The sequence below is a fragment of the Balaenoptera acutorostrata genome, chromosome 4 (genome assembly GCF_949987535.1).
Source record: "Balaenoptera acutorostrata chromosome 4, mBalAcu1.1, whole genome shotgun sequence".
Lineage (NCBI taxonomy): Eukaryota > Metazoa > Chordata > Mammalia > Artiodactyla > Balaenopteridae > Balaenoptera > Balaenoptera acutorostrata.
In genome coordinates this window covers 102548590-102569184 of record NC_080067.1, presented here as the reverse complement: position 1 = coordinate 102569184, position 20595 = coordinate 102548590, and the positions used below count along the sequence as shown (strand labels likewise).

The following is a 20595-nucleotide window of genomic DNA, read 5'->3' as shown; positions in this document are numbered from 1 at the left end:
TCATCACCTATTGGTTTGTTGTCATGTTGGGATTGCTGAGCCTGGGAGTGCTGGGACATAGTTTGTGGAAAATCTTCATACACAGCTTCTTCTAACCATGGAAAACAAATGACTGCAAGATACCAGTGAGACCTGTTGAAAAAGAAATATAATCTTAATAACACAAAATCTAAACAATGTAGAAGAATATGTTCTAGAACTATAACTGAGAAGGTGGGTATAACAAACATCAATTTTGAAGAAGTCCACTGTAGTATCTGAACACGCATTCCAAAACTAATTTAAAAAGCACTAAGACTTCTTAGGGTAAAATCTGAGTAAGTCAAACTTATTTACTTTTATATAATTAGTGTTTCCTGTTGAGAATCTGCTTTAATAAACAAACAAAGAGACTTATAGCATCACCTTTTTTCTGTTAGTGCTTAAAGAGCTTGTTCTCTTAAATATCTGAAAATTTATCCTAAAAGCTTTTCATTTTTTGTTTAGAAAATCTTTTCTTGAGTCCCACCTCAAAATAAACTGAATGTCTAAGCCATTATAGTCTTGTGGGCATTTGTCATTTTTTTCCCCACTATTTACAACATAAGTATTGTCAAACCAAAATCCAAGATAAACTCATTATTTTAGCTACTTCTTTAGAAAAAAATTAAAAATAATACCTGGGTTTATCTACCCATACTTTTTACTGATTATTAATCTAAAAATGCACAAAGTATTTTTCTGCACTCTCCGATTTTTTTTTTAAATAATCTGAAATACTCACGACTCATTTACAGGCACAAAGATGTAATCTTTATTAAAGATGTTTATGTGACGAGTCCATGTTCTTACTCTCTTATGTCTTCTCTGAGCCATTCTGGGAACAAAAAGATAGACATATTTGATAGATAAAAAATTAAAAATTTAAGATAAGGATTTCAGGGGTCTTTTTTATACACTGAAAAATGCTAGCTTTAGTTTACTTAACCATCTTCTTCAAGGTACATAATATTTAACAGACTAGAAAATTATCTCATTTTATTAACTCCTGGCTGTTTTTAAATACGATCACTATTTATAAACAATAAAGTAACGGATAAAAGAAAGGCAGCAATTCATAAAATGCTTTACAGATTCCAAAAGTGTCTCAGCAACTGAATATAAATAGCTATACCTATTTATTCTATTTAGTTCCACCTGTGCTGACATAAAATATTATCATTAAACCTTAACAAAATTGTCTAAATGTTATATCTGTGATAAGGGAGGTGTTAAAACTTAATGGAAGAGGAGGGATGAGGTATATAGTCTTAGATTTTTAAAGATGAGACTCATCTCCCTTTATTTCATTTATAAGAATATTATAGGACAATGAGTTAAGCATACCCATTATCCATCCTTTATTTCTTTGACAAATATTTATTAGGTTCCTAAGAACAAATAATGAAAATCACTCACACTACCCTAAAAGGATTTACAAAATAATGAAGGCAGAAAAAAACTACAACAAATAATTAAAATATAAGTGTCATAAAGGATACAAAGGAATTATGGTGATGGCGTCTAGGAAAAACATGAAGAAAAGGGTTGGGACACACGAATAAGAATTCCTTTTCTTTACCTCATTAGGGAAGTTAAAGAAGGAAGATATCAAACCAAGTTTGGATGTCAAAAAAGGTTCTAGGAAAGGGATAGCATTTCACAGTGGCATGAAGGAGATGGTGATATGTGACTTCTGGCTCAGTCCCACGAAGGGCCTCTTTTTAGTCAGAAAATTAAGCAAATCATTAAGTTCTTCCTCTTTTTAGTCAGAGAATTAAACAAATCATTAAGTTCTTATACATTTACATACCAAGTAACACAGGAAACAGACGTCTTTGCCCTATCCCTGTCCATGTGAATATCTAACCAAACTCACAGGAGCAGAGATTGGGAGCAAGATGGGGCTAAAAGATATAGTAGGAATTAGTCACTATGCAAAAGATTGATTTCATAAAATAATGAGTCATATGTTTACCAAATTTTCTTATCTCAAAATGACCCAACCATTACAATGATTATAAATTATTATTTTTACGTAGTGCAGAGTCTCTTAATTTGTTTTCCATCTGAAAGATCTTAAGGATAGACACCTGGTTTTCTTTTGTCTTGTTATGTTGCTGTTTGATACATTTCCTGATTATGCTAACCTTATTTGATTGGGAATACATTAGATATTGGATGGGGCAAGGATGACAGGAGAGAATACGGGGGCCACAATATAATCTGTTACTCTCTGTTCCTAACTGTATGGAAAATCCTCAACTAATGTCTAACAGTTCTCTCCCCATTCAATAACATACATTATTATCTTTTATTTTGAGTTCCTAGTATGTTCCAAGAACTGAGCAAAATGCCCCAGGCATAGAGTAGAAAATAAGACAGATGAAGTCCCTGACCTCATGGAGCTTGTATTTTAGAATAAGAAACAGAAAATAAACAAACAAACAAAAAAATGATTAGAGATCATGTTGTAAAATAAATTAAAAAGTGCCAGAAGAAGAAATTTCTGTCAGAAAACAGGAAAGAGCTTAAGCATATTTGAAAACTGAAAGGAGGTAGGCTGAGCTGAAGTGTGATAAATGAGGGGAGAGAATGCTGTGAGATGAGTTTAGGGACATGGACAGAAGCAGATCTTGCAGGATCTCATAAACCACAGTAATGACTTTGTGAATCATTTAGTCTGCTATTTCCTAACACTAGTAGTTTCAGCTTCCTGTAGGATTTATTGGCCATAAGTTATGCTTTGTATCCCTTGTCACGTTGCTTCTGGGTTCTTTTTTTTTTTTTTTTTAACAGATTTGTAGGGATTCTTTGTGTGAATACTAATTGTATACATATCAGGCTAAGCATTAGTATGAGTATTTGTGTGTGTGTGTATGTATGTATGTGTTCATATGTATATGTGTATGTGTGTATATAAATATATATTATGCATAAGATACATATAAGATCTATCTTACACTGGAAGATGCCACTCATCTAACTCAGTTTTGTATTATGTTTATATATGATCATTCATACAACATCTAAATTTTTTCTAATTTTTTAATTAAAAAAATTTTGTTAATACAGCAGAATCTACCTTTTCATTTCCTCAGTTTCTACGTGGGTCTGCCACACTGACTAGTAATCTTAAGACAAAGTGTGGGATTAAGTGCATGGTGCCAACCGCCTGTTTCTATACTCATAAAATAGAAGAGGAGGGCATCAGAAATGTTAAACATCAAATTTATTTAATAAATCTTCCCCTTCCATATATCCCTCTCCATTAACCCTGATTATCAGGAATATTTTCAGACTGTGATTTTCTCCTTAGTTGACCCTGGCAGGCCTTGTCTACCAGCACAAATTCCAAATCCATAAAGACACTCAAAATATAGATGACTACACATCCCAGTTTGTCTAGGGCAGCCCCAGTATACATGGGTTGCCCAGTGTAGCTATTAATAGAGCCTCCTTTTATTCTCTCAAGTGTCCCAATTTAGGCCGTAAATTATATAGTTGCAATACTAAAAACAACAGACAAAGCTTGAACTTTGAAACTGGAAAGCTATATCCAACTTCGGATAACTTATCTAACTTCTTTAAGCTTCAATTCATAACAATAATGGCATTTATCTCATAAGACTACTGTAGAATCAAACAAAATAACTTTATGTTCACTGTCATGGCTCCAAGCAGGTACTCAATAAATGTTAATACTCTCTCTATTCCTATCCTCCTTCTCCAACAATACAACAAATTCAGACAGTTTACCCATTTAATCATCTTCTTACTTGCTTATTATTCCTATTATTTTAAAGGGATGAAACAACTCTCCCAGCCATTTTTTCAAAGTCAGTCCAGTACAACAAAAACATCTCTGGATTAGAGGTTAAAAGATAAAGATTTAAGTACCAACCAGTTCTGTCACTTACCGGAGTTCTGCCAATCTTTATTGGCCTGCTTCCTCATCTGAAAAATGCCTTACATACCTAAAAGCACTGTTATGGGAAGAAATAATGTACAAAAATGTACCTTGTAAAGTGGTAGACAAATGTTTACATTAACTTTTTTAAAAATAAAAACTCTTTTAATTTTATCATGGGCCTAGCATATAGATTATCACACGAATTGTTAGGGGCAGGGAGAGGGGTGAAGTGGTTCCAGGCTCACAACTATCCAAGTTACTGCTACGATACAAAAATTACTCCTTCCTCCTTTTTTGCCTAGCCCTATCCACTGCTCTATAGGTTTTAGAATTAATCAAAAAAATACTTGGACAGAAATTCAGCTGAACTGTGGGAACATGGTATTTTTATAATGTTACATCAGTTTAATTAAATAGTAGTATGTTAGTGAGGGTCCAACCAGGAAAACATAAACCTCCCTATATATTTAAGACAGATAAAATGTAATGCAAATAATTGGCTACAGTGGTGACAGAAAAAGCACAATGCCACAAAAGGCAATCAGTGAGGCAACCAGAGCTTAGCATAGTAGGACAATGCTACACCCTTATGCTGAAGGGCAAAGTGAAGAAGTAGTACCTCCAAATGGAAGCTGGAGATCTATCAGGTCTGTCCAGTGAAAGAAGGACCCACAGAGGAACTAGAACCACTACCAGAATAACTGCCCAAGGCAAAGAGGGTAAGGAAGAAACATCCTGACTTCTTCTTTCCTTGCCTTCCAACCTCCAATATCCCCCACAGAACATGCAATTAGAAATGCAACCTGTAAGAGTCAGCCTCCCTGTGATAGGGAACAGAACAGTGGAAGGGTAAGAAATGCCTCTCAGAGCAAACAGGTCCAGCACCTGCAAAGGTGGTAATACTGCTCACTCTAGGAAATACTGTAAGAAGTTATTTCGCTAAGTCCATCAAAATAGTATGTTTTCCTCTTAAAACTTAAGTACTCTGAAAGACTGACTTACGAAAGATTTGGATTATCTTCTGTTAAATTATTTTCCTTTCTTGTCAAGCATTTGTAGAAAAAGCTACTAAAAATGTGACTTCGTTCAACAAGTTCATCTGACACCTTCTCCAATATAAGATACCTGCAAAGTAACAACACCACAAAAGTAAATTATTTTTAGATTTTATCCGGTCTTCCTCCAATTATCTGTGTTCAGAAAATCTTCATTTTTATGTCCTATTAGAGTCAAAGCAATCTTGCAATTTGCTCCGATTTCAGCTTTTTTTTGTTCTTTAGTTACCTCACCTTCTATCGAGATCAATTAAAGCAGAAATTTTCCACATATTCATTTACTTAACAAATATTTCTCAAATTCCTAATATGTGCCAAGTACCATATTTATACTAGCGACATAAAACGAGAGGGGGCAAAAAAAGTTCCTGCCCCCGTAGAGCTTACAATCCAGAAGAGTGACGGTAGAAGGAAATATTAATCAAATAATCATGCAATCAAATACAAAACTGAAACCATGACGCTCCTAAATAAATCTAGAGAAATTTTAATAACTCTGAGACATGACTAATCTCTAAATCCTTAGTCCATTTCTTTACTAAAACAATTCTTCAACACAAGTTTATAATTCAATCACTTAGTGATTAAACCTCTCATAATTAGAGAACTCTACTATTGTTAATAGTTTATAAAGGTTCAAAAATGATCTTGGAATTGCTTTTTAAAAAAAGCATAAAAGACAAACACAACTTGAATTTTTTTTAATGTGGTTAAGTGGAGGGTATACTATGTGGAAGGCGACACAAAGAATGCTTTTGGTGTGCTGCAAGTGTTCTTTACCTTAATCTGAATAGCGATAACATGGGTACACACATATGTGAACATTCATGAGCTATACACTTAAAATTTGTGCACTTTCCTATTTGAAAGTTATTCATCAATATTAAAAATAAATAGAAAGTAGTTTAAAAAATAAAGTAGAATCCCCTGTGAAAAGAAGTCAAAGAGTCAGAGATACAGGCAGTTCAGTGAAAAGGAAGTATAGAAAAATACTCTTGGAACTGAATTTGAAATAAAATTTTACTAGTTAATTCCAATAAAACATATCAAAATTAACATCAAAGATGATCCAATTCATCTCACAAAATATAAATTTGACACTATTTAGGGATACAAAAATAAGTAAGATATAAGATGCTCAACCTTTAGAAGGAAAATAATCATAATGCTACCCAATAACTTTAAAATAAGGCAAAATACTATATGAACCATAAAAGAGATACAAATAAGGTATTATGAGAGTTAATAATATCTGTTTAAAATCAGGAAAAGTTTTCAAGAAGATAACCCTTGTGAGGAACCTTGATAGAGGAATAAAATTTCAGCAGGTTAAGATAAAAAGAATATTCCACGAAGCAAGAGTAACACGGCATTAAGGCAAAAGAGTGAATAAGGATGGGCTTTGTTTAGTAAACTGTTTATAATTCAGTTTTGCTGGACTATGTAATAGGTGCAGGGTTATAAGTAGATGGCAGAAAAGACAAATTAGTGTCATATTATCAAGACACTCAAATGCCTGACTGTGTTTGAACTCATTTTGACAGGTAGTAAGAAATTAATAAAAGTTTCTAGTGAGAATTGCATTCATGGAGTAAAGAATAATAATGGTGGTAATAATATACTTAACAGACAGGAAAACAGAGACAAAGGATATAAGGAGACTGTTTTAAAAGAACAACAATTTAGGTAAGATAAGTAGTACTAAAAAGATCATGATGACAGAAGAAAGAGAATAAACAAATTTGAGAGACCAAATCTACTACTCAGGCAACTGAGTATGTAGAGAAGGAAGGGAGGGTGAAGAGTCAATGATAATGAAAACTTTACTCCCAAGCAAGATGGAATAATAGGGATCAGATTTACACTCCTATTTGAAACAAGCAAAAAATCAGACAAAACACATGAAACAATAGTTTTCAAAACACTGGACATCAGGCAACATAGAACAGTGACCCTTGAGAAACGGTGAGCTCCATAATTGCCTCAGCTTACCGCCTTGATAAGTTTCCAGGCTGCAGCACAGAAAGGAATAACCCAGGTGGAACACGGCAGATTCCCTGGGTTGAGAAGATGCTGAGAGTCAGGAGAGACTAAGGCAGCGAGAGTTTGCAAATCAGAATACTGGAAAAGAAAAAGCACTATAGACAGAGAACTCCAGACATCTGCAGAGAGTCCTCCTCAAGAATTTAGCAGAATATTGATCACTGCATGTACGTAAGGAAAATACCTAAGACTGGGGAAAGAACTATCTGAAAAAAGTAGAGGGAATGGTACCCAGCATTCACGCAGGTTGTGGGAATACTGCCTGCTGCTACCAGCCAGGCTGGAAAACCTCATAATTCATGAAGCACTGAGTAGAGTATTCAGAAGGGTCTTTCCTCATAGTGGGGATTAATTTGTTGGTCTCGCTTAACAAACTTTAAAAAGCAAGATCCTTAAAAGCATCAAACTGTTTCCAAATAATCTGTCTCAAAACACAATTCAAGAATATTTATAGGAATATACCAGCACCCAGTAAAAAAATCACCAGACATGCAAAGAAGAAGAAAAAAAAAAAATACCACTCATAATGAAGAGAAAAATCAGTCAATTGAAACCAACCCAGAACTGACAAGGACGCTAGAATAAGTCGAAAAAGACATTAAAACAGTTATTATATAATAATTATGTTCCATATGTTCAAATAGTTAGAGACATGAAAGATATAAAAAAGACCCAAACAGAACTTCTAGAGATTAAATCTACAATGTCCAAGATGAAGAGTAGATAATAACGTGAGATTTTTGAGCCTATCCTTAGTAGAATAAGGATAGCACTATGAGTAAAACAATAGGGCTGAAATAATATGATAATAATAAATTGGTTTGGGAAGGGTCAGTGAAATAATTAGGAGACATCTTGAAATGTTAGAAATGTAGGTATAGGGATAGAGTACAAAATGAGGGCTAGAGACAAATTACCGCTGCATGAAAGTTTCTTTCTTACACATTCCTTCAGCTTGGCTATATAAAACGTTGAAAACTATTTTTAATGGAATAGTGATATGGATTTTTAAAATGACAGTTAACTTTTACAGCGCTTAAAGACACAATAGAGAACTACAGAGTTGTTTCTTTCTGGTTCCCAAAGTGATCTGTAATTATATAAGTACTTCCTTCACTATAATAATACTATAGTCCAAGAAGTATCAATCAGGGACTTCCCTGGTGGCGCAGTGGTTAAGAATCCGCCTGCCAATGCAGGGGACATGGGTTCGAGCCCTGGTCCGGGAAGATCCCATATGCCACGGAGCAACTAAGCCCATGCGCCACAACTACTGAGCCTGTGTTCTAGAGCCTGTGAGCCACAACTCCCGAGCCTGCGTGCCACAACTACTGAAGCCAACGCGCCTAGACCCCGTGCTCTGCAACAAGAGAAGCCACCGCAATGAGAAGCCCGCACACTGCAACGACGAGTAGCTCCCGTTCACCACAACTACAGAAAGCCCATGCGCAGCGACGAAGACCCAACACAGCCAAAAATAAATAAATAAAATCTAAAAAGAAGTATCAATCAATAGCAAGCAAAAACAAAAACAAACAAAACAAAACAACAGTAACTCTTCTGAAGTATGTAGTATCTATGGGAAGTAAAGGAATGAAACTGAATTAGTCAACACCAGAAAACTTTGGTAGACAAAAATTTTCAAACCTGAAATTTTGGCAGGTTATTTTTAGCTAGAGTTAAAATACTTCAGAGATAAAGATATTTAATATTCATGTCAAAACCTGTAAAACAAATGACAAGATCATTTATCATTGTACTTACTTAAGGTAGAAATCAATGATTACATCATTAAGAAACTCTCCTTCTTCTAAGCACTCCAGATCTTCATTAGTTACTCCTAAACCCCCTTTAGTAGGTGGTGGAGGATATACAATCAACCTTAAAAAGTAAAAATAAAATTAAAATATATTAATATTGAAAACTCTAGTGTCAAAGGGATTTGTTATATGGGACAATAACAGGGCAGTAGTATTCAATAACTAAAATGTGTAGGGTAAAAAATATTTGACATGATACAAGCAATTATATTTCCCTTCCTTTGTTTTCACAAGCTACTAATAGTACTCTCATTGAGTATCTTTTCATTTCCAATCCTTCCCATGTGGGCTAGTCTCAGTATTTGTCTAATCAATAGGTTATCTCACAGTCAATTACAATACCATTGAGGACGTCTCTCTTCTGTACAATTTTTAACTTTCAACAAACTGAAGTAATAAACCATAGAAGATTCTCCTACACTCCAGTTTCCAATGCTAAGTTTGAATCCCCAAGACTAAAAGAGTCAACAGTCAAAAACAATGCTCTCCTACTGGTGGCTAGTCTACACCAGCAGCTGGACAATGAAGAATTACCATGGGAGCTTAGGAGGCAAGTTTCCCCAAAAAAAGTGCTTACGATGCATAACTTAAAGAGAATATAAAGGATATAAATAATTAGAGTACAACCAGAAAGAAATGGAAAACAAAATGACAACTAATTAGGCATTTTTCCTTTGGCACCCTCTCTTAAAGCTCAGAAAATAAGAGCAGTTATGAGTTCTGACTATAATCTTGGAACAGACAGGGTGGTACTCATTGCACAAATATAGTCAATAATAAGGTATAATATGTACTTGTTGAACTAGAAAGATTCAAGAAGATAAGAATCATCTGCAGTTGATTTAATCTTGGTAACCATGGCACCTAAATCAAATAACACAGGAAAATTTTAAGTGCTAAAATGAAAGTTACTATTTTATTGGCTATTTCCCTATCCTGTGCTTTCCTTTTTTTTTTTTTAACAGAGAAAAGGAATTGTGTAGAGGAATAGAAATCACTCTCAAGTGCACAGTCTCCCTTATGCTGCCTTACCACCATGAGAAGACATATAAAAGACGAAATACGAACAAAGAAGTAACTTCTGAAAGGGAAGTTCTGATAAAGTACCCTAAATTGAGGCACACATTAATAAGCAATTTCACTTTTCCTATTATATATTCAGATACGGAATATATAATCTTAAAAACCATACACTTATATTCAAATATTTTCAATAAATGCTTTAATCTTACCACATTTGACATCTTGGCTACCATTTCTGTCTTATTAACATAAAACTAAATGAAATGGCATTGATTGTTTTCTTAATAATTTTTTTAACTTTTTAATAATTATTTCTATTATTAACTGTCAGCAAGAAAGTAAAACTCAAAACATTTAAAAAGGAAAAGTACTTAAAATCAGCAATGTGAATGAAAACTACTAATTTGCCCACCTATTACAAACGGGATATGACACAGTACATACTTCTGAACAGGTCCAGTGTGCCTGACTTCTCGCCATTCTTCATCTGGATTCGATGTAATAGAAAGTGAGTAGCAACCACTACTTTGCTTCTGCAGTAAGGTGTAAGTAGGCTTGGCTGTATCCGTATTTGAGGGCTGACAGAAAATGGCAAAGAAAAAGGTCTTATACGTGCATAAACACGTATTAACTCTCAAAAGGACAAAGTCAAAAGTTAGACTGGTAAGAGAAAATGTGACTAAAAGAAATATTGATACATACCAATGAGTTATATATATACTCTTAGAATTTCTATAAAGATATAACTAAATCAAAATAATACTTTGTATCAAAAGATACTACACAATGGTCAAAGTTTAACCTGAAGTGTTACTTACAGGTCTGGCTTTATAATTAACTTAGGAATCTGAAAACAGCATTCATTTTGTTCAAAATGAACAAAAGAGGTGATAAATAGTAGGAAAAAATTTAAACAAGAGACTGAAAAGAGTTTATAAGAACATAAATTGATATTTTATTATTAAATGGAAAACTATGATACAAATTTGTATATACAATGTAATTACCAGGCAAAATTTTTACATTATGCAAAAGACAGTGAAGTCTTACATCTTGACTTCCACTAATGTGGCTTTCTACAGACCTTTAAAAAAAACAGATTAGGGCTTCCCTGGTGGCGCAGTGGTTGAGAGTCTGCCTGCTAATGCAGGAGACACGGGTTCGAGCCCTGGTCTGGGAGGATCCCACATGCCGCGGAGCGGCTGGGCCCGTGAGCCACGGCTGCTGAGCCTGCGCTTCTGGAGCCTGTGCCCCGCGACGGGAGGGGCCGCGATAGTGAAAGGCCCGCGCACCGCGATGAAGAGCGGTCCCCGCACCGCGATGAAGAGTGGCCCCCACTTGCCGCAACTGGAGAAAGCCCTCGCACGAACCAAAGACCCAGCACAGCCAAAAATAAAATAAATAAATAAATAAATAAATAAATAAAAAAAACAGATTAGCCCCAGACCAAACCCACATGAGTGTATGTGTGTGCGTGTGTGCACACGCCCATGTCACAGCAAACTTAATAAACGCTTTTCTTTCTAGAGGTATTTGGCAGTGATACATAAGCCACATGTATATTAGCAACCTCCTATAAAAATAAACACAGCATTTTAAAACTTACCATTAATTGTTTCAAGATAATTTTAGACTTATATTGATAAAAGAATTGCAGAAAATAAGCCTCTCACAGACCCCCCTAATATTAACATCTTTTTAAACCACAGTACAATTATTAAAACTAAGAAATTAATGTTGGTATGATACTATAAACTAAACTACAAACTTTATTCTGATTTTACTAGTTTTTCCACTAACAAATTTCTTTTGTTTCAGGATCCTACAATTCCTCAATCTTTCCTTGTCTTTCATGACCTTGATATTTTTTAAGACTGTTGGTCAGTTACTTTGTAACTGGGTTTGTCTGATTTTTCTCACAATTAGACTGAGGTTATACAATATTGAGAAGAACAACACAGAAATGATGTACTCTTCTCCGTGCATGATGTGACAGGTACATTAGGTCAATATATCTTATTACTGGTAATGTTAACTTCGATCACTTGGGTTAAGGTGATGTCTGCAACGTTTCTCCACTGTAAAGTTACTACAGTGGAGAAAAAAAAGTTACTTCCTTTTTGTAATTAATTAATATTTGGGGTGAGAGATTGATATTGTGCACATATCCTGTTTTACCTTAAGTTTTCATCCATTAAATTTAGCATCTCTCCGTGGACCTTACCTGCAACAATCATAACTATGATTTTTCTAGAGGTGGTTTTATATTTCCCTTGTTCCTTTTACATTTATTAATTGCAACACTTTTCTAAGAAAGAATTGTCCCTTACCCACCTTTTTTTATGTTTTCATTCATCCATTCAGTTATTTATTTGTATCAATATAGATTAATTGGTATTATATCTTATTTTTTAATAATAATCACAGGCTATCATTACTGATTTTGTTGATCTAACTGTTCTAGCTTTGGCACTGGGAGTTCCTTTAGGTTGGTTCCTGTGCCCTTTTGACAAAACACAGCATTCTGAAATCATGCTCATTTCAAAAAAAGAATTTTTATTGAACTGCCTCCCTCCCCCTCACTAATTATATTAATCATATGCTAACCTGAGATATTGATTTCATCTTCATTTCTTCAGCAGTAACAGCAGGAAAAGAACAAGTTGAAGCACAGTAATAATGAATAAAAGAGCTTTCTTTTGAAGAGAGGTTCTGAAATAAAGGAAGCGCCTGAACCCAAGACAACGGATAAGAAAGCTCTAATTCTCCATTGGCTGTACTTATTTCTGTCATAATGTCTTGCAATTTCAATTCTTCTCTCTGTGAAATAGAACTGTGTAGCTCAAGGAAAATGAATTCAGTGGATTTTGCTATGAAAGAAAAAAGACACCAGTTTTTATCAGCAGTGTTATTTTTCAAGGGGATTATAATTAAAATAATTATTAGTAACAGTAAGGTTGGTATACAACTCAACAAACTATTTTGTATGTTAGTTAATAACGCAGGCAAATTAAAACCCAAAACAGGCCATTAGTAACCTATAACCAAAACTCACAATTTTTAGACTCCTACTACATGAGAATACAAACTCCACAATGGTACTGACTGCTGCATCTCCGGTACCTGGCATTTACTAGGTGCTCTTAAATGTTCCTTAATGAATGTATGAATAAGTAAATGAGTGATGACTAAGCAATTATTTTTCTCTAGCCTTCTTCATATATCAAATCTACCAATTAAAAAAATTTCCAAACACTTCCTTCAAAATCATTTTCTCTCATCAAATGACATTCTCTCCTCCCATAATGATTATAAATGGCTTGTGTATTTTTTTCCAACTTCTCTGCTATTTAATCATGAATTTTCCCAATTAATTTGGAAGTAATGAGGACAGCAAAATAAGTAATATTAAAGACATAAAATTTAGTTCACTACTTAACATCTTTAATGTGCAAGGGAGTAGGAGGGGAAATGGCAGAGAGATTAAAGAGATAAGAAAGAAACTTACTAATTTGATTTACCCAATTCTAAACCAGACTCCTTTAGGAGTTGGAAACTAAACAAAGTTGGGAAATATCTCAAGATACTTACATATTGATAGATAAGTGTTATGGGAGCATCAGAAAAGTATTCAACCCAGTCTTAGAAAAATGATACATAAGTAAATAAACTGATTTATCTTTTTTAGAAACTATAGAAAATGTTGAAGATAAAGACTTCTGTATTTTATTTGACTTTGCCACTGATTAGTTCTGTCACAGTTCATTATGAAATAAGGGCAAGAAACTCTTAAGACAGGTAGCCAAGGATGTCAAGTGACTAAAAGATAAGGTAGTCCTTTTATTTTATAAGATAATTTTAATTGGTTGAGTAAAATTATAAGGAGAAATTAAATGAATAAAATATCTTACATAATATCAAGGGATAAATTATTTTGAATTCAATGAACTTAATTTCAATTCAGTGAAATAATTACATTCTACTAAATTATTTTAGAGGAAAATTACTTTATTTATAGGACTTCTCAGATTATCCTGAAATTTAGATATCTTTTTATACTCACATTGCTGGCTTAATATAGAGTTTTCTAATTGGGTCTGAATCTCTTGAAGATAATCTGAGGAGACCCAAAGAAAGAGGATAGCATGACTTCTTTTACTGTGATCATCATCTTTATTTTTCCATAACCCAAACCGCTTTAAATGTGTAGTATCCACTAGCAATGAAATCTCATGCAGGGACACTGTAATAAATAAAAGATAACAAGGTAATAAATTAATCTATTTAGGAATACACTCCATATGCACTGTATGACTCCTCTTTAACACAATGTATTTTTTAAAAAGAATTATATGCAAGGTTTTTCAAAAATATCATTTCCAGTACATTTCAGTAAACTTGGCTAAAATACCTAAACAGTATTATTACAGTAAAAAAGATCACATAAATTAGAAAGGGCCAAACAATTTTTAAGTGATAATTAAATGTAGGAATTTAGCCTCTCACACTATATGATCTCAGACTATCTTATCAATGCAGAAAACTAAGCATAGTACAACTGAAAAAACTATATAATTCTATCTTGGTTAATACTATCAACCAAGACTGCAAATGCTATCATAAGCCACTTAACGCCTATTTTTCTTCTCCTCAAACATCTGCATTCCACTACACAGACCAGCCATTACCCAAAGATTCCACAGAGTAATATGAGCTTCTGAATGGTCTAGGATGAAATTTTTTTGGTGACGCCACATGGCTTGCGGGATCTCAGTTCCCAGACTAGGGACTGAACCCCGGACCCCGGCATGGCAGTGAAAGCCCAGAATCCTAACACTAGGCCACCAGGGGACTCCTAGGATGACATTTCTTCTAAAATTCTTCTAGGTTTTACTTCTCAAAACTTCTAGGTAATTGCTCTGAATTATCACTCTTTCTCCCTCTCAGCAAGCTAAAAGAATCTCCTCTGAGGACCTTATTTTTTAATTCAAAGAAATATAGAAAACTGGTGTAAAGAAGTCCTGAGGTCATCTGGTCCAACTTAAGAAAACAAGCAGCTGAACTAGGAATACAAATATCGGTTAAGTATAAACCCAAGATGGTTACCTATTTGAAACAAATCTCTTACTACTCCTCCCCCCATGTTTTCCTAGCTCCATGCTACTTAAAATGTAGTCCTCAGCCTGTGACATGAGCATCACCTGGGAGCCAAATGGAAATGCAGAAATCAGGCCCCACACTAGATATACTGAATCAGAATCAGCAGTTTAACAAAAAGAACCCAGGTAATTCATATAAACATTAAAGTTTGAAAAGCAGTTTACAATAAGCATTCAAACTCATTAACTAGTCATCTTAATGTTCCCAAGATAGCCATTCTATTTTTTTTACTTTTTCTTATAAATTAATCCATTTTAAACATTTTCTCTTTATTTCTTTCATATTTCCTCCTTCCTTCCTCTATTCTTTTCTTTCCTTATTCCATTCTTCCAGGTCTTTTTCTTGTTCCCTTTCTGTATTTCTATTTCTCTTCTGTCCGTATGCATGCCTCCTGACTTCCTCTCTTCCTATCCTGTCATGTCCTATCCTAACCTACCTTCCCTCTTCTTTTACTCTCTGTTTACTGGCTCCTTTTTCTTTTTCTTTTTTTTGATTTGTATGCCTTTTTTAAATTGAAATACAGTTGACATATAATGTTAGTTTCACATTACTACATAATGATTTGGTATTTGCATACATTATAAAATGATTACTATGGTAAGTCTAGTAACCATCTGTCCCCAAAGGTATTACAGTATTACTGACCATACTCCTTACGTTGTACATTACATTCTCATTGCTTATTTATTTTATAAATGGAGGCTTATACCTCTTAATCCCTTTCACTTATTTCACCCAACTCCCCACCACCCTCCTCTATGGCAACCAGCTGCTTGTTCTCTTCATCTTTGAGTCTGCTTCCCTTTTGTTTTTAGATTCCACATACAAGTGAGATAATACTGTATTTGTCTTTGTCTGACTTATTTCACTTAGCATAATACCCTCTAGATCCATCCATGTTGTCACAAATGGCAAGATTTCATTTTTATAATGGTTGAGTAATATTCCATTGTATATATATATATAACACATCTTCATCCATTCATCTATTAGAAGACATTTATGTTGCTTTCACACCTTGGCTATTGTGAACAATGCTGCAATGAACACTGGGGTGCATGTACTTTTTCAAATTACTGTTTTGTTTTCTTTGGGTAAATACCCTGAAGTGAAATTGCTGGATCGCATGGCAGTTCTATTTTTAATTTTTTGACCAACCTCCATACTATTTTCCATAGTGGCTGCATCAATTTACAATCCTAATGTGTGCCAACAGTGGAAGAGGTTTCCCTTTTCTCCACATCCTTTCCGGCACTTGTTATCTACTGTCTTTTTGATGATAGCCATTCTGACCAGTGTGAGGTGGTATCTCACTGACAATTGGCATTTCACTGACAATCAGTGATGTTGAGCATCTTTTCATGTGTCTATTGGTCATCTGTATGTCTCCTTTGGAAAAATGTCTATTTTTTAGACATTTTTAAATGTCTCTGCCCATTTTTTAATAGGGTTGTTTGTATATTTTGGGTATTAACCCCTTATCAGATATATGATTTGCAAATATTTTCTCCCATTTAGTAGGTTGTCTTTTCATTTTGTTAAAGGTTTCCTTTGTTGTGCAGAAGCTTTTTAGTTTGATGTAGTTCTACTTGTTTATTTTTGCTTTTGTTGCCTTTGCTTTTGCTGTCAGATGCAAAAAACTGCCAAGACCAATGTCAACGAGGTTACCCCCTATGTTTTCTTCTAGGAGTTTTATGGTTTCCGGTCATACATTTAAGTCTTTAAATCATTTTGAGTTGATTTCTGTATATAGTAGAGGTAGAGGTCCAGTTTCATTCCTTTGCATGTGGCTGTCTAGCTTTCTCAACACCATTTATTGAAGAAACTATCCTTTCCTTATTGTATATTCTTGGCTCCTTTGTTGAAAATTAATTTACCATATATATGTGGGTTTATTTCTGGGCTCTCAGTTCTGTTCCATTGATCTCTGTGTGTGTTTTATGCCTATATCATACTCTTTTGATTACTATAGCTTTGTAATACAATTTGAAATCAGGACGTGTGGTGCCTCCAGTTGTGTTCTTCTCAGGACTGCTTTGGATATTTGGGGTCTTTTGTTGTTCTATACAAATTTTAGGATTTTTTTTTCTATTTCTGTGAAAGACTCCATTGGAACTTTGACAGGGATTACAGTGAATCTGTAGACCGCTCTGGGTAATATGGACATTTTAACAATATTAATTCTTCCAGTCTATGAACGCTGTAACTCCTCCATTCTGAAAACTGTCAGTGAAACTGGCAGCAAAGACAAACAGATTAAGTTAAAAGTAAAGAGTGAGAACCTTTAGAAAAACTTCTCAGCATTTCTTCCTCATGCAGCTCACAGCCCCAAATAGTTGATACTATTTCTGTGAAATCTAGATAGTTATTACTAATCCAAATGTTCCAAGCTCTTAGTATGAAAGTTAAATATTCTTTAGGAAGACTGCTTTAAAAAGATTCCCTTAAAAAAGCCAGGGGGCATTTAACACCATCACAAGAAAAATTAACCTCATTACCAAATTTTCCCAAAACATTCAGTTTATTCTGTTACAGGGCTATGACAGACACTGAAAGTAGGAGTTGCCTATCATTTTTCCTACCTACTGTTAGGGATTTTAGTAACAGGACCCTAATTTTATGAGGAAGCAAGATACCCACCTCTTAAAAACTCTATTTCCTAGCTTCCTTTGCAAATAGATGTGTGGTCATTTGACTACATTCTAGCTAAGAAAATATAAGCAGAACCTTAGGTGGTATGCACACCCAAGAAGACTCCTTAAAAGGGTGTTATGTATTCTTTCTACCATTTTTCCTTTCCTCCTGCTCTCTACACCTGGAACATTAAAACATGATGGCTGGACTTCCCTGGTGGCACAGTGGTTAAGAATCCGCCTGCCAATTCAGGGAACATGGGTTTGGTCTCTGGTCTGGGAAGATCCCACGTGCCACGGAGCAACTAAGTCTGTGCGCCACAACTACTGAGCCTGCGCTCTACAGCCCACAAGCTACAACTACTGAGCCCGCGTGCCAACTACTGAAGCCCATGCGCCTAGAGCCTGTGCTCCGCAAAAAGAGAAGCCACCGCAATGAGAAGTCCGCGCACTGCAATGAAGAGGAGCCCCCACTCGCCACAACTAGAGAAAGCCCGCGCACAGCAACGAAGACCCAACGCAGCCAAAAATAAATAAATGAACAAATTTATTAAAAAAAACCAAACATGATGGCTGGAGTATGAGCAGCCATATGGACCATGAGACAAACTAGAGGATGAAAGTCATGTGTCAGGGATGACAGAGTAAGAAAATGAAAGGAGTCTGGGCCTCTGATGACCAAATAAACACCATATCAGCCCTGTTCAGTCTACCTCTGGAATTCTTAAATGTGAAGAAAAAATAAACTATTTTCTTTAAGCCACAGCCAAACATAATTAACAGCTAATATAAATATGAATAAATCAATTTTTTCCCACAGCTGCTGCAGAAAAATAAACATTTAGACCCCTAGATTTCCCCACCTACAAAAACCTTTCACATGCATGCCTTGTTTTATTTTTTTATTTATTTATTGGTTGCACCGGATCTTAGTTGCAGCAGGCGGGCTCCTTAGTTGCAGCTCTCCTGCTGCTTAGTTGCGGCATGTGGGCTCCTTAGTTGCGGCTCGCCGGCTCCTTAGCTGCAGCATGAGAACTCTTAGCTGCAGCATGCATGTGGGATCTAGTTCCTTGGCCAGGGATCGAACCCGGGCCCCCTGCATTGGGAGCGTGGAGTCTTAATCACTGTGCCACCAGGGAAGTCCCTGCATGCCTTGTTTTAAAAAAAAATTTTTTTTATATGGGAATTTAGCACAGACAGGATTTGAAGAAGCTGACTAATATTTTCCTCTTCCATTATAAAATCATAAACCCATTACCACCGACAAGAGTACTTTTCCACAATTTTTAATTAAAATCATCTTTTAAAGATCATTTGGAGCTGATTCACTTTGTTATAAATCAGAAACTAACACACCATTGTAAAGCAATTATACTCCAATAAAGATGTTAAAAAAAAAAAAAATCATTTGGGAACTTCCCTGGCAGTCCAGTGGTTAAGACTCCACACTTCCAATGCAAGGGGCCTGGGTTAGATCCCTGGTCGGGGAACTAAGATCCCACATGCTGTGCAGTGTGGCCAAAAAAGTATTAAAAAAAAAAAAAAAAAAAAAAAAATATATATATATATATATATATGTTTATATATATATTCATTTGGGATAGAAAAGCTATAAAGAAAGCAATATTTGAAACAAAGTACAAAATATTAACTATGAAAACCTAAAATATCATTTTTGATGTTTGTTTGTATCATAAGAATTTGAGAGGTAGCTCCATTACAAAGGTCTTTACCTATAGATTTTAGTTAGATGTAGTGGGACTACATCAAACTACAAAGCTTCTACACGGCAAAGGAAATCATCAACAAAATTAAAAGGCAACCTATTCAATGAGAGAAAATATTTGCAAGTCATATATCTGATAAGGGGTTAAAATCCAAAATATATAAGGAACTCATACAACTCAATAGCAAAAAACCCCAAACAATCTGACTGAAAAAAAGGCAGAGACACTGAAAAGACATTTTTCCAAGGAAAACATACAGATGGCCAACAGGTACACAAAAAGGTGGTCAACATTGCTACTCGTCACGGAAATGAAAATCAAAACCACTATGATATACCACCTCACACCTATTAGAATGGCTATTATCAAAAAGAAAAGAAATAATGAGTATTGGCAAGGATGTGGTAACAAGGGAACTCTTGTGCACTTGTGCACTGTTGGCGGGAATGTAAACTGGTGCAGCCACTATGGAAAACAGAGCGTTCTCAAAAAAAATTTTTTAATGATCCAGCAACTCCACTTCTGGGTATTTATGCAAAGGAAAGGAAAACACTAATTAGAAAAAAAATATATGCACTCCCATGTTAACTGCAGCATTATTCACAATAGCCAAGATATGGAAAAAACCTAAGTGTCCATCAATGGATGAATGAATATGTGATAAATAATATGTGATATATATACAATGGAATACTGTTCTGCCAAAAAAAAAAAAAAAAAGGAACAAAATCTTGCCATTTGCAACAACATGCCTTGAGGGCATTATGCTAAGCAAAATAAGCCAGAGAAAGACAAATACCGTATGACATAACTTATAGGTGGAATCTTTAAAAAAAAAAAAAAAAAAAAACCTCATAGATACAGAGATCAGATTGGTAGTTGCCAGAAGCAGGGGGTGGACGAAATGACAGAAGGGGGTCAAAAGATATAAATTTCCAATTATAAAATAAATAAGCCATGAGGATATAATGTACAGCACATGGTGACTATTGTTAATAATAATGTATTGCATATTTAAGATCTATCGCATAGATCTTAAAAATCCTCATCACACACAAATTTTTGTAACTTTGCATGGGGATGGATGTTAACTTGACTTATTGGGGTAATCATTTTGCAATATATACAAATATCGAATCATAATGTTGTACACCTGAAATTAATATAATGTTGTACATCATTTATACCTCTATTAAAGAAAAA

At 34.8% G+C, this 20595-nt stretch overlaps 1 protein-coding gene across 9 annotated transcripts in view; it reads right to left on the bottom strand.

Annotated features, from left to right (window-relative positions):
- SENP7 (SUMO specific peptidase 7) overlaps nucleotides 1-20595 on the bottom strand; it is a 152454-nt gene that overhangs the window by 7647 nt on the left and 124212 nt on the right. For 8 of the 9 annotated variants that reach the window (XM_057545771.1, XM_057545773.1, XM_057545777.1 and 5 more), the window contains 7 exons: nucleotides 13936-14115; nucleotides 12480-12742; nucleotides 10317-10450; nucleotides 8794-8910; nucleotides 4934-5056; nucleotides 764-856; nucleotides 8-132 (listed from right to left, as the gene is read on the bottom strand). In XM_057545771.1, the coding sequence (XP_057401754.1) occupies nucleotides 8-132; nucleotides 764-856; nucleotides 4934-5056; nucleotides 8794-8910; nucleotides 10317-10450; nucleotides 12480-12742; nucleotides 13936-14115 (1035 nt within the window). The remainder of the gene's footprint in view (nucleotides 1-7; nucleotides 133-763; nucleotides 857-4933; nucleotides 5057-8793; nucleotides 8911-10316; nucleotides 10451-12479; nucleotides 12743-13935; nucleotides 14116-20595) is intronic. The other variant, XM_057545776.1, reaches the window with a different exon arrangement.